This window comes from Argentina silus, assembly GCF_951799395.1.
Source record: "Argentina silus genome assembly, chromosome: X".
In the NCBI taxonomy this organism is placed as follows: Eukaryota; Metazoa; Chordata; class Actinopteri; order Argentiniformes; family Argentinidae; genus Argentina; species Argentina silus.
Genome location: NC_139653.1, coordinates 34330153 through 34345152, shown reverse-complemented (window position 1 = coordinate 34345152; position 15000 = coordinate 34330153). Strand labels below are relative to the sequence as shown.

The 15000-nt window shown below is 44.1% G+C and overlaps 1 protein-coding gene across 1 annotated transcript in view; it reads right to left on the bottom strand.

Annotated features, from left to right (window-relative positions):
• Positions 1–1429: 1429 nt before the first annotated feature.
• The window catches only part of LOC310822950 (ephrin type-A receptor 4), a gene marked incomplete at its 5' end in the record, with an annotated part of 42476 nt that continues 28905 nt past the window's right edge, over positions 1430–15000 (bottom strand). The window contains 12 exons of the mRNA XM_083695535.1: positions 1430–2004; positions 2238–2396; positions 3727–3920; positions 4115–4264; positions 4479–4688; positions 4973–5034; positions 9073–9258; positions 9689–9802; positions 10358–10416; positions 11385–11496; positions 12127–12286; positions 12468–12592. Of these exons, the coding sequence (XP_083551661.1) occupies positions 1890–2004; positions 2238–2396; positions 3727–3920; positions 4115–4264; positions 4479–4688; positions 4973–5034; positions 9073–9258; positions 9689–9802; positions 10358–10416; positions 11385–11496; positions 12127–12286; positions 12468–12592 (1646 nt within the window). The 3' untranslated portion in view covers positions 1430–1889. The remainder of the gene's footprint in view (positions 2005–2237; positions 2397–3726; positions 3921–4114; positions 4265–4478; positions 4689–4972; positions 5035–9072; positions 9259–9688; positions 9803–10357; positions 10417–11384; positions 11497–12126; positions 12287–12467; positions 12593–15000) is intronic.

Sequence of the window (15000 nt, the reverse complement as noted above, 5' to 3'; positions counted from 1 at the left end):
CTTTTACTGTTTTTTAAGTGTTGCTGAATCATTCATCATTTTTCCAGTATGCTGTAGGTGACCATTGAGCGTTAGTCTCTTTGTCAGTTCGGCACGGAGCGATGGCTATCAGCGACGTGCCAGACGTTTAAAGATGGATTTCTCATCCAGGATTTGGAGGAGACTACAAGGAGAGAGGAGGAATTCCGGTTGTGAGGAGAGAGGGTGGGTCCTGTTGTTGATGGACGGCGGCAGCTGGGAAGGGAGAAAAACAGAGAGAGAGAGGGGTTCGGGTTAGGGGGGCATGCCATGGTTTTAAATGTTCAGAGCTTTTGCCTGGCATACTTGAAACTTACTGTTATGACCAACATTACTGCGATTACTGCAGCATATAGTAATTGAAACTTCTAGTGACACATAGCTAAACAAATGCACTGGCCAGAATGACATCACCATATTGGTTGGCACAAACAAACAGTGAGAAAACATTTTCTTCATTAAGAGAAACCATGCCACTCATCGGCTGTGCTGCTGACTCAGGGTCAGCCTCTGATGAATCCCTCTCATTAACATGCCATGGGCGATAGCGCAGTGACTGATCACAAAACAGTGCTTATTGATCTGTTTTCCGCCTCAGGTGGGCTGCTTGTTAATTAACACACCACTTCAACTCAGCACTGAATGATCTCACACAGAGCCAAGAGTGTCTATATTATATATATATATATATATATATATATATATATATATATATATATATATATATATATATATATATATATATATATATATAGACAGACAGTCAGACAGACAGACAGACAGACAGACAGATAATAGAAAATATAGACAAAATAAATTAAAACTACAGAAAATTCTGCAAATTTGTTTTTTGTGTTATTGTTTAAAACTGAGTTAAATATAGATATTAAAAAGTGGTCTTTATAAATCCTTACCATGATGATTTATTGAATAATGTCCAGCATGTATTCTCTTGTTGTTTATTTCAAATCCATATCTCTTCAGTTGCACAGTTGTGTCGAAATATATCCTATACTCCTTTGCTCTCAGTCCCACATTCAGACAAATACACACTGGTCCAAACAGATGTCCAAACAGAAAAATAAAGAGGAACACTGACACCCGGGGGGGGGGCAGGGTCTACTCCGGGGGGGGGGGGGGGGGGGGGGGGAGTGCTGGACGATGCAAATCAAATCAAATGTCTGAGGAGGGATGATGATGATGGGAGGATAGGGGGTAGGAATGCACCTCTTCAGATCAAAGACATTCTAAAAAATGTCCTGAGGGCAACAAAACACACCACTCTGGCCCAAAACAAGACCAGAACAGAGCAACAACACAGAACCCCTCCCCGCCCCCCATACCCCCTCCCTCCCCACCATTCCACCCTCAACCCCTCAGTAGATCATTGTTTATATGAAGGTTGGAATCCTCCATTTTGTCCATTGGATTCAAAACTGATCCAGCTGAGAAAGACAATGAAGGGTATGGCAGCGAGACACAGAGAACAATTCATACACAGAAAAACACAGTTATGGGAAATCAAATCTGCTTCATGGATATTCCAGATCCAGAAAGAAAGTTCCAGAAAAGTTCTGCCCAGAGAAGCTATCCCTATGGAATTCCTTCTAGACCGTTGAAGGCACTCCAGATTGGCCTCTGGGAAGCGCTTTATCTTTCATCCCAACACCGCAGACAGAAAAAATATCCCGTTCTCAAAAGGGTAAGGTTACGGTCTGATAAAAAGTGCCTTTTTTCCCACTTTTCTTCTTTTTCTTTTCTTCTTTTAAATCCAAATTTAAAGTGCATGGATGAGGTAAACTATTTTATCGTTCATTTGTCTTTTGATTTTTTGTATTTTTTATAAGAAATTATCTTGTGGATCCTGTGGATCAGACCGGAACCATTCTGTCTTGCATTTGTTGCATTTGAGAAAGCATTCCCTGGACGCTGGTCAGGATCTTATTCTGGTGCACAGCTGAGGAGATTCCAATTCGGGCCATGTCCCTGTTTGACAAAAGGAGGAGAGAAACCATTAGGACAATAACAACAACACACATTAACACAATGTAGGCCTCATACTACTGAATGAGACTTGAATATAAAATTAGTTGGCTATAGAAAAGTAGAGAACTGAGTAAATGCATGTAGAAGTTTTTTCTAAAGTCACTAAAGAAAAAAATTAGGTGGATCTTGACTTCCTCTCCTGGGTGAGTAAGTGCTGAGTAAGTGTAACTCACTCCTGTGTCATGTGGACCACAGCCTCAGGGGTGGTGTATCCGGCTGCGGTGAAGTTGTCATTATATCTCTCCATGCAGATGGCCTGCAGCCAGTCCTCCACGGAGCCCAGGGCTGAGGACACCTCAGGACTGACGGGCTCCAGAAGAGTAGTGCTGGGTCTGGGAACAGGGGAGACAGGGGTGTTAGGATTCATGGTACCAAAAGATTTAGCTGTTGTGAGTAATTGTGATTTTCCCTAAAATAAGCATATGTAATAATTCTACAGTAGTTACAACACATATAACAATAGTAACAAGCACCAACCCACCAATGGTCCTTACCCACCATTTTGTGAAACAATGTACAAAAGAACAGGCAGTAGCGAGCAAATGAAACAGAACAACAGCATTCTGGTTTCTGACATCACCTGAAATCACAGCTGCTACTGTAGAACATCAGTCAAATCAAACAGGACCTGAGGTGAGTGAGACACAGCGCCCTCTGTCCTTGTGTAGGTACTGATACTGATGTTTTTCATCCTCAAACACTGGTTATCACAGGAGCCAGACACATGTAAGCACAGGGTTCAGAGACATAATAATAGTCTAGCCTGAGGCCATGAAAAAAGGAACTGCAGCACCTCAGACAACAGAAATAGAATGATTTCTATTCTATTTTCTATTCTATTCTATTTCTATTTCTCTGCCTCACTCTCGCTTTTTTCTCTATATATCTTTCCCCCCCCCCCCCCTCTCTCAAACCAACTAGAGAATAATGTCTTCTTCCTTCTTTTTCCATCCCTCCTTCCACAGCCTCACAGCGATGTCGTCCATTAAACATTTACTGTGGGCCACTGAGCCAGAGGTGAGGGACTGAGGGCGCCCACTACGGTCCCGCTCCACTGCTCCCTCCTCCATAATTTAACAGGTGTTGGTAGAGCAGGCTTTGGCTGGGTTCAGGCATCACTTGGGGGGGGGGGGGGGGGGGGATGTCATGGGGAGGGCTCTGGGGCAATCAAAATACCCGCCATACTTCTCAAAGTGGGCCTGAAACATAGCTTTATGGAGACATCTCCAACCCCTGAGCTATGTCACTCAGTACGTGGGTCAGATGTACTGATCCATGTACAGGTTTTGTACCCCCTACTAGTCTACTCCCTGTACCACCTCTCTCCCCATAACTGTAAAAACCGTGTTTATGTGATTCAGTGCTGTTAATTACTATGCTGTTAATAACTATTACTACTCCTGTTAAAATTAAATAGACTCCCCAGATGACTTTAAGTCTGTAAACACAGAGTGTTAACATGTGTTATTTTTTTAGAATAATGGGGATAGAGTGTGTGTGTGTGTGTGTGTGTGTGTGTGTGTGTGTGTGTGTGTGTGTGTGTGTGTGTGTGGGTGTGTGTGTGTGGGTGGGTGTGGGTGGGTGTGCGTGTGCGTGTGCGTGTGTGTGTGTGTGCGTGGGTGTGCGTGTGTGTGTGTGCGCATGCGTGTGTGCATGTCTCACCTAGTGGTCTCTCCCCCGGTCCTCTTCAGACTATTGGGGTTGCGGATTAGCTTGTCCAGCATGTTAACAATCTGGCCAAATTTGGGCCTATCAGCCCTCTCTCTCTGCCAGCAGTCAAGCATCAGCTGGTGCAGTGCCACGGGGCAGTCCATGGGAGGGGGCAGCCTGTAGCCCTCATCTATGGCCTTGATCACCTGGAGGGAGGGGCGGGGGGATAGATGTCAGTGTTGACGGTAGAATGGGTTTAATTAATTACATTAATCCAACACACAAAATAAAGTCATCATTGTGTTGTTAAAATGGAATGAGATGAAATAATTTAATTGTACACATTATTCTATTATTTCTGTAATTAATCAATAAAGTAAAAAGTAAAAAATGCACTTACATCCTGGTTACTCATGTCCCAATATGGCCGTTCTCCATATGACATCACTTCCCACATGACAATGCCATAGCTCCAAACATCAGAGGCAGAGGTGAACTTCCTGTACGCGATGGCCTCAGGGGCTGTCCAGCGAATGGGGATCTTCCCTCCCTGTGAGTGACAAGTAACCATTATCATCAATCATGTCATAAAGCATACACCTACAAACATAGAAATACACATACTCTCTCAAATGGGTTATCATAGTGAGACACAGACGCACACGCACACACACACACACACACACACACACACACAGACACACACACACACACACACACACACACACACAGACACACAGACACACACACACACACACACTTACCCTTGTGGTGTAGGCTGCCTCAGGGTCGTCCTCCAGTACACGTGACATGCCGAAGTCAGACACCTTACACACTAGGTTGCTGTTGACCAGGATGTTGCGTGCAGCCAGGTCACGGTGAACATAGCTCATATCAGACAGGTACTTCATGCCCGAGGCGATACCACGCAAGATACCAACCAGTTGTATCACAGTAAAACGCCCGTCATTCTTCTGCTCAAAAAAAGAAACAAACAAATACATTTGAGAGAATGTTTGTATACAGTTTGCTGGTAGGAAATGGTGATGAATGTACGATAGATAGATTAGCTTGAATGAGATCCTTGTTTGACATTCATTATAACACTGCTGAGATAAGATGGCTCTGCATGCATGCACATTCACACATACCACACATCGGGTCCCATACAAACACACACACACACACACACACACACACACACACACACACACACACACACACACACACACACACACACACAAAATGCTAGACTGACCCTCAAGAATGCATCCAGCGACCCATTCTCCATGTACTCTGTGATAATCATCACTGGTTTACCTGGAGAGAGAGAGAGAGAGAGAGAGAGAGAGAGTGATTGAGAGGTGTGCAGAAGTATAAAATCATTACAGTAAATTTGAAGTGTGATTTGGTATTGTGTTTTCAAGATGAGAGTGTAATTCATGGTTGTGATCATAAATACTGGGGCTGCCAATTTCACAGCATTTAGAAGTTCTGGTTTTTAATTAAATATTTGTTTGGAGCAAAGGCACAGAGAAAATCTTTGTGTGTGTGTGTGTGTGTGTGTGTGTGTTTCTGTGTATATGAGGGAGTGTGTGTGTTGTCTTTGATGTATTTTCATCAAGAGTAATTATTACAGGTTTAAAGCTTCATTGACCACCATGGTCTAGTGGTGCACAAAGTCCTGTTCTTCACTTTACCACTCTTATCAGCACACACACACACACACACACACACACACACACACACACACACACACACACACACACACACACACACACACACACACACACACACACACACACACACACACAGAGGTTGAGAGGAGAGAAAATGAAAGGCAGATGATTATGAAGGTAAAATATGCACTTGACAGCACAGCACAGCAGGAGAACAGAGGAGTGTGTGTGTGTGTGGAGTTCTCAGGGTGTGTGTGTGTGTGTGTGTGTGTGTGTGTGTGTGTGTGTGTGTGTGTGTGTGTGTGTGTGTCCGGTCCACCATTCGTCTCTGTCGGGTGGTGATTTAATTAGCTTTATGTAACGGGCTCCTCGTGTCCCCCACTTACTCTACACACGGAGAAGCACAAAAGTAACATAACACCAACCCAGACTCATTCACTTACACATGAACAAAACACACACATGTAAAAGCACACACATACACAGACACACACAGGCACACACACAGGCACACACACACACACACACACACACACACACACACACACTAGGACAAACAACCGCGCAGCCTCTTTATCTCTCTGTATATGTCACTCACTGTCTCTCTGCCCCTTTCCCCCTCTCTGCCAACTTTCTGTATATCTGTCACTCTCCTTCTATCACCTCTGTTCTTCTTTCTCCTTTTGTCTCACACACTCTCTTTCTCTGTCCTCATGTCTCTTGCCATCGCTCTGCCACTCCTCTCTGCCCTATTTCACCCCATCTCTCTGTCTCTCTTTCTCTCTATATCCTCCTCTCTCTCTCTCTCTCTTTCTCAGGGGAGTGTCTGTCTCTTTATTTGAGCAGTGGGGAGATTCCCTGGTGGTTCAGTGCTGCTTCGCCTGTCTTTGTGTGTTTTGTCCCATAGCATTAGCAAGATGGTGCCTGTCTAACCAGCCATACTGGAAACACATGGTGAAAAGTCAACTTGTATGTCCTCCTAGAATTGTGTTTCCCTCAATTACATTATATACTATCATTATGAATTTATATACTTCTAATTCTAACTCAAACAAGAGAGTACATTATAATGCACAACCACATACTGTATGTGAGCGTAATTCAAATATTTTCTCAGTGTCTAGTTACGATGAGATGAGGAGTTAGTAGCTGAGGTCTAAGGTGAAACTGCCCCTCTATCCAATGGACCGCTCTGTTTGCCAAGAGGCCGTCAGTCACAGCTCTGTGTGACGCTTGATTGGCACTCCATTAATTACAGTGCTCCAGCGACGCCCCGCAGAGGAAATGGAGTTAAATTGGAGTAGGGGAGACTCTTTGTCAGCCATCTTTGTTATGCTTTGTCCTGTTCCTATGCCCCAGGCTGCTTTTGATTGACAGCACCCCAATCAAGTCTGAGGAGCGTCTGACCTCTGACCCCCAACTCTCCCCTTCCCATCCCCACCCTCTTCCTCCCACCCTATTTGCATGCTAATTCCTTATTTACTGAATATGTCCCGCCGCCTTTGGCAATGAACTCTGGGCAGGGGCCCACCATTCGGCCGATTATCACCTGCCAGAAAAAAAATGTTAGGGAACGCATGGGGGTAAGGTTTGTAGAACGTTGTAGAACGCATGGGGGTAAGGTTTGTAGAACATTGTAGAACGCATGGGGGTACGGTTTGTAGAACGTTGTATAACGCATGGGGGTACGGTTTTCAGAACATTGTATAACGCATGGGGGTACGGTTTGTAGAACGTTGTATAACGCATGGGGGTACGGTTTGTAGAACGTTGTGGTAACTTTAGCACAACGTTGTCAGAGAGGCCCACTAGTTGGGGCCTGCTCAGTCTCACTGGATGTTTTTTTTTGGGTCTACTTCAGCAGCACTTACAATATGCAAATGAGGCCTTGATAGGAAGTGGGAAACAAACACTAATGATGACTAGGTTTTAATTTTGCCAGAGTGACGTGAACGAAAATAAATAAGGAGTTGAATATGACATGCTGCAGCTTGCTCTCTCTCTGAGTCATTTCATCACATTCATGTATTTAGTGCATGTTTAGACTTCATCAATAATTAATAAGTTTTAATTGGCCCTGTTGGACATACAGCGTTGGCAAAGTGAGGCGAGAGTGAAGTTCCTTTTAACTAGATTGGAATGAAAAAAAGTGCAATTCAAATAATGGATTCTTAATAGATTCCACCGACACACTCAAGTGTGAAGGACTAATTGCAGAGAAACCAGCGTAGAGCCTTTTGTCATGACAAAGGGGGGGTAGAGAAATTGGGTGCAGTCCTCGTTCCAACTTTCTCTCTTTTTTTATCGGTTTCTGTTTCCACACGTTATCTTATTTACCCTCTCCATCTCTCTCTCTCTGTCTGTTTCTCTTTTAGCCTCCCTCTCACTTTCTGGATCATTCTACCCCCCACTATTCCCTCTAACTCTATCTCTTCTAATCTACCTCCATCTTCCTCCCTCTCTCTGCTCATCTCTCGATTTATTTTCTTCCCCTCTCTCTTTCTTCCTCTCTTTTCCTCCCCCCCCCCCCCCCCCTCCACCTCTTCTTCCCTCCTTCTGTTGAGGGATCTGATAGGTGATCTGGCTTATGTAGGTTTCAGTCTCAGTCAGACTTGGCTGCTCTTTCCTGTGCTTTGCTGCAGACAGAAAGGCTGTGAATGGGCTTATCTCCCACAGAAGAGGACAGATAGGGCTGGCTGTTCCGTCACAATACATTAAACTAGTCCGTCCATCTCCCCAGCCAAGCCTGCCAACAGCCCAGCTGACACCAACACACACATGCACCAAATCAAACCTGCACAGACTCACAAACACACAGACAGACAGACAGACTAAGACACACTGACATGAACAATTGAACAAACACAAAGTTAGAAACACTGCATCACAAAGTAATTTCAGAGACACACAAATGTACTAATGTAACATGTACAAATGTAAAAATTTCAACAACAACAAAAACAGCACACACAGACACTCAGACACATGCACGCACACGCGCACGCGCACGTGCACGCACACACACACACACCACACACCACACACCAACAAAAAGCGTGGGGACAAGCAAAAGCCTGGCGGCAGGGCTGCCCTGCAGATAGGGTATCACTCTCTAACCCCAAACACATTTAGAGCTGACACTATGATTAATGAGTGGTCTGTAGGCAGCGGCGCAGGCCTGTTTCTGGACACATTAGCCCCTGTAGGAGACCTCTTCCATCTGGCCACGGTCCACCTGGGGATTCCCAGGATGGCCCTCCTGCCCCGCACCATCCGGACGCCACCCCCACGGCCCTCTGGGTAGCACAGATGAGAGTGACCCCCCTCCAAAGTCACCCAAAACCACAGACGTGGTTTATAATGATTTATGATCACTCTTCCTGTTTGCTCATCCTTTTTCTAGTTCTTTTTGTCACTTTGTTAGTTGTTTGAGTAATACGAGTTTTGAAAGTAATCTATGTTGATACTAACATAAAATTACACTAGCACTGACTAACTGAATGGCTGTCTAATCAGATGACTGGTTTAGATTTTTTACACATTAAGTGGCAATGAAATCATAAGTAGTCTCTATAGAATCTAAGCTGATACAAACTAAACAGCACATATTTGCACATATTCCATTCCTTTCAGTCTTCCATACCTCTCTTACAAATCTTCCAGTTGTGAGCTGACTTACATTTAGTGACGACACCCTCCAGGTGAATGATGTTTGGGTGGTCAAATTGGCCCATGATGCTGGCCTCACTGAGGAAGTCCCGCCTCTGCTTGTCTGTATAGCCTGCCTTCAGAGTCTTGATGGCCACACAGATCTCCCTCTTCCCTGGCATCTTCAGTCGACCGCTGCACACCTCGCCAAACTCACCTGAAACACACAACACATATAAGAGATATCTTAAAATCCGGAAATGAATACAAAACATATACACGCTTAACAACAAAATGTGTGTGTGTGTGTGTGTGTGTGTGTGTGTGTGTGTGTGTGTGTGTGTGTGTGTGTGTGTGTGAGATCGACCCCCTGTAATCCCCAATCCCCCCATCTCAGCAGAACAGAAAGAAAAAAGGGGAAATGGATATTGATTATTTTTCTTTATTTTTCTGTCATTGGGTGACATACTCCACTAGTGTTAGAATAACATTATATCTATCTTCTTATATAGGTCTGTTCCCCACTGACCTATTGATCAAGCCAAATATGTGTTCAGAAACAGTGGTTAAATGATCATCATAAACATGCCAAACAAACCACACACAGATGACAAAAGAGAAGTGTGTGTTATAGCAAGTTTCCTTACCAATGCCAATTACTTTCTCAATCTTAATACAGGAAGCATCAATCTCTTTAGCAAACTCCCGGACGGCTTGGTTGGGGTCCTCGTAGGTGAAGGGGTCCACATATATCCTTACTCCTATTAAAAGAGATGAGAGAAAAAATGAAGGTTAATTCATTCTGACGAGTATATTCCATCTGTTCTTTATTTTGCTCATGCTGTAGGCTACGTGGCCTCCCTCTCTGTAACCTCTCCTCTCCTCTACACTACATCATCCCTTCATCTCTCAGCTTCTCTGTAACCTCCACAATAAACTGCCTCTTCACGGATGTCTCTTTCTGACTTGTGTGATGACTTACTTTTGCGGTATATCTTGTCTAACATTATATTCATGTACACTATCTATCTACAGTGGAGAATATGAGTGACAAAACATACGACAAGTTTCCTCTTCCTTCCTTCCTTTCTGCATGTTGTTTTTGATTACTTATATGTACCAGGTCTCTCTTGAAAAACAGGTGTTATCTCAATGAGATTAACCTGGATAAATAAAGGGTGAATAAAATGAAAAATAAATGATAATATTTCATCATTTTTTTCACACATAAGTGCTTGCAATTATAAACAATAATCTATGAAAGTGTATAATGGCTAAAAATCCATCACACTCTACGTTAGTGAGTGCAACAATACCTTGGTGTAAGTGTTTCTCCTCATCTGCATCCTGCTTGGCCTTGCTGTACTTACTCCTTCTGGGGACAAAATCAAAATGGAGGATGTGGTCAGGTTCAGGTGAGCTACAGCCATGGTGGTATTGATGTGTTTGGTTACTGGTGAAAATCATGCACCCACAACCCATCCCCCACAGGATGAGCCAGGCACAATGAACCAGCAATGCATATGAATCAAAGCCAACCACCTGCTTGGATGGAATAGTCGCAATCAGTCACACACATGCACACCTGCATGCACACACACATTCAGAACCCCCCGCCACCCCCAAACCCCATACAAACACAAATACACAAACACACACACACACACACACACACACACACACACACACACAGACACACATGTATATAGCAATCCACAATCACACACACATCCATACGCAGATCAGTAAAAAGGGAGAGTGTTTAAAGCTGGAGTGAGGGAGCCCCATCTGCATGTAATCCCATCTGTGTGTCTGTGCTTTGCCCTGCTCACTGGTTAACACCCAATGATTGGGTCATCGCAAATCCACCTGCTGCCTCTCCCTCTCCCTGTTTGCTGGTCACTGTTACGCCTACCACTCAGCACAGAAAATAACTCCTGCCTCATGGCCATGGGGAGAGAGAGATGGAGGCAGAGGGAACAAGGATGGGGGATGAAGTGGGAGAGAGGAGCAGGGGGTTGCTGATTGCATCTCTTCAGCTGTCACAGCTTCAATCATGTCTCCGGTGTGGCAAGTCATCACTCTTTGTGTGTGTGTGTGCATGTGTGTATGTGTGTCTCTTTGTGTGTTTGTGTGTGTGTGTGTGTGTGTGTGTGTGTGTGTGTGTGTGTGTGTATGTATGTGTGTGTGTGTGTGTGTGTGTGTGTGTGTGTGTGTGTGTGTGTGTGTGTGTGTGTGTGTGTGTGTGTGTCAGTGGCCATTGTCGACATGTCTGCAGCTGCAAAGCAAGACATTCTCATCACAGAGAAGAGAAAGAGAGAGAAAGAGGGGGATGATCCTCACCTCCTGCTAATAACAAAGGCACTGATGAGGATGATGAGGAGAACCACGCTGCCCACCACTGACACCAGCAACACTGTTGAATTAGTCCCATCACCGATGATAGGAGCTGGCACTGAGAGAGGGAGAGAGGAAGAGATGAATAGAGAGGGGAAGAGAGAGGGAGAGGGAGAAAGAAAGAGGTTGACAGAGACAAAGAGCAATGTCAATATCATTGAGAGTGACCAGGTCCCTGAGAAACACAAATAAATCCTACAGTACATTTTCTGTTTATCAAAGCCATTGACCTCTCTTTCTCTTCCTCTTCCTCTCTCTGTGTGGCCCAGTGTGTTTGTCCTTATCCTATCCTACATTTTATGAGGCCCCGTAAAGTGTTGTATTTCGCTGAGCTCCATTGAGAGACAATGCCGTCCCATTACACTGTGCAAAAAGCTATGTGCTCAGCAGTGTCATTATCATGCGCCACTATCCCCATCTGCATCACAAAGGAGACACCTGCATCTAGTCCAGGCTGCACTGTAAGACACACGTCTAAATGACAGGGAATATCAAATGACATACTCGGCAAGGATTGTTTACAACAGCCAACTTTACCTGAAATTAAATCTGTTCAATGTGTTATTTTTTTCAATGACTAAGAGTTTTTCTGGCGAATTGTCATTCATAACATTCATGTCACAACTTCTTAAAATATCAGTGATTATGTATCATGATTATGTCACTAATGACACAGTGTGGCACTCACCAGAGTTGGTCATGAACTCGAAGGGGGCGCTGAATTCCCCATAGCCAGCAGCCGTACGGGCGCGCACGTGGAACACATACGATGTCAGAGGTGTCAGGCCCTTGATGTCTGTGTTCCTGGACGTGGTTTTGATGATGCGATAGCTCCTCTCATTTTGGTCCTGAGGGAGAAAAAGAGGGAGAAAGGTTTAAGGTGGTTTCCCTGATATCAGAACATTGAAATCCTGTATGTATGGAATGGATTAATAGTCTGCCGTTAGCATTCTAAAACTGATTACTAAGAGAATCATTCTAACCGTGTCATAACCAAGTGAAAAATGAATTTCCCAGAGGCCACCTAACCTTCTCGTAGTATTTGACCTCGTACTCCAGGATGACCCCATTGGCTCTCTCTGGTTGCTGCCAGGACAGGAAGATGGTGTGTCTGGTAATGTCCTTCGCCTGGATAGAGGTGACTGGAGATGGAGCTATGGAGAGAGAATGAGACAGAAAGAGAGAAAGAGATTGATTTTAGCGTCCTGCAGTCTCACAATCCTTCATGTTGTTTTCATGCCTAGAGCCACTAAGTCTGTTTTTGTTTCTCTCCTAACCCTTCCTTTTCGCCCCTTTGAGAAAGTCAAACACCAGACCAGGCCATGAGACAATCAACTGCATTTGTCTTTGAGCTTGTCTCCCAGTCAAAGGCTTAGAGCCTATGGCTAAATGGCTATAGCTAAATTGCTAAAACTAAACTCCACGCTCTATTGCTAAGCCAACAGTTGGGATGTGTACAGTACATTACCTCCAATTGCCTTTGGCTATAACGCCAGCTCCAGAACCATTTCCCCATTCTCTGAACTAGGTATGCAAGGGCTAACTGATTTCCTTTTAGGAACATTCTCAGGTCATCCTGGGAAACCCTATGTTGCTATGACATCCAGCTCAGAAACACAGACTGCTTGCCTTTTGTCTTCAAGGGAGCCAATCAATTCATTTTCATTCAACTTCAAGCGAGAGATCTTATCTAGAGCCTTTCTACAGCGTCTGGTAATGAGGCCATATTTCAAGCAGCTGAAGTTGATCTGCGTTCCCCTCAGCATGTGAAGGTTAAAACACAGATAACAGCTCACACTCCCTCCCTCCCTATAGCGTGTCACAGGCACACAAATCAAACCTCTATCTCAGTGACTGTGACGAAAAAAAATTGGGTCATACACACACTCCACACTACAAAGACACATCCATAGGCATATTGTAGAAAGAAAATCCATTGGCAAATAGAGAAGCAGTCTCACAGTAAAATGGAGACTCATAAAAACATCAGAACACACTTATATACATGAACAAGAACAGAAAAACAAACATATAGGAACACACAGTCAACCAGGCAGATACACAAACACACAGACAAACACACACACACATACACACACACATTCTGACAGGTATAGCTGGACAGTAGAGTTCAAAGATGTCGTTAAAAAGGAAAACAAACCCCTCCCACCCCTTCCTGCCTCTCGCCCCCTCAACAGCCTGAAATTAAACCCCTTGTAAAACTTAAACATCCATTACCCCTTCCCCCATACATACACTATTACCCAGGCCCAGACACAAAGCGATATCCTCACCCCAGGCTACCAAACATTATCTACCACACACCATCTCTATCCTCAACGCAAAAACACAGACGCAGACAAAACATTTACTCTCAGATTTTTGTAGCATCTGCCATTAGAAGTTAGCTTGTTTATAAGTGACCTCTGACTTTAGCTATGTATCCTCGCTCATTTTATACCTGCTGCCTTTTAAATTACAGTGCTATGATTAATGAGGGGACCCTGATCCCCGATTATGATGGGATTAGCTACGACATTATATACATTCTATTCCCTTTGACCAGGGGCTCCCGGGAGGCTACCGCTCATGCTAATGCTAACTAAACCAGGCTTTTAGAGAGGGATTGAGTTCAAACAGGCCTGGATTCCAAGCACCACCAATGGATTAAGTTTCATTGGGGTGAGACGGTAGGGGGGGAAGCAATGGTTTTGGAATGGTAAAGGGAGGGGATGGCAGACTGCTTTTGGAGCATGGTAAATATATTTCCCAAGGTTGTGTCATCCTGCTGGCCTAATGTGTTGCATCTCTGTTAAACAATTAGGCGGCAGCCATTTGTATCCCTCAGATCAATCTTGCTGGAGAGCGTCTGGCAGCGAGACCCAATTTGAAGGCCCCCACGGGAATGGCCAGAGACGCTCCTGCTCAGAAAAAACCCTGGAGGGGTCACCCACCCCATTCTCCTTAGGTAATCCACACATCCATCTCTTCTCCAAAGATGACAGATATGGCGATTTAATCGTGTTCTGGTCCTCTTGTTGCATTTCTTTCCAGGTCTAATGTGAAGTTAAAGATGACTGATTGTCTGAGAGTCTCCCTTCCGAGGCTTCATACAGGAGATACAAGGGAAGGTTGAAATAGAAGAGCATAAACTATAGAATCAATCAAGGCCAAGTTTAATACTTATCGTAGAATGGGGATAACACACACATATGGGTCTTTCCATAAATAAGGGTGCCAGTGAGGATATTTTGTTCTGGACAACTTTGGAATCCTGTTAACATGTCAGTAATAATGATCAGAACATTTGTTTCATGTAATTACATCAAGGTATAAAGGAGGAACATAGCAAATTAAATTGAGTAAATTAATAAATTGATTCGGAAACCAATGTTTAGTTCTTTCTTATGTTTGGTGTCTTCACAGATTTGGCAAAATTCATGTGATATAAAATGATACATCTCTTCCTGTAGATGTAGGCAGTATTATGCACCTTATTCTTGAACCCTGTAATAATCCTGGACCTTGCTCTTTGATGCATCGTTAGGTGCACCTCTTGGAA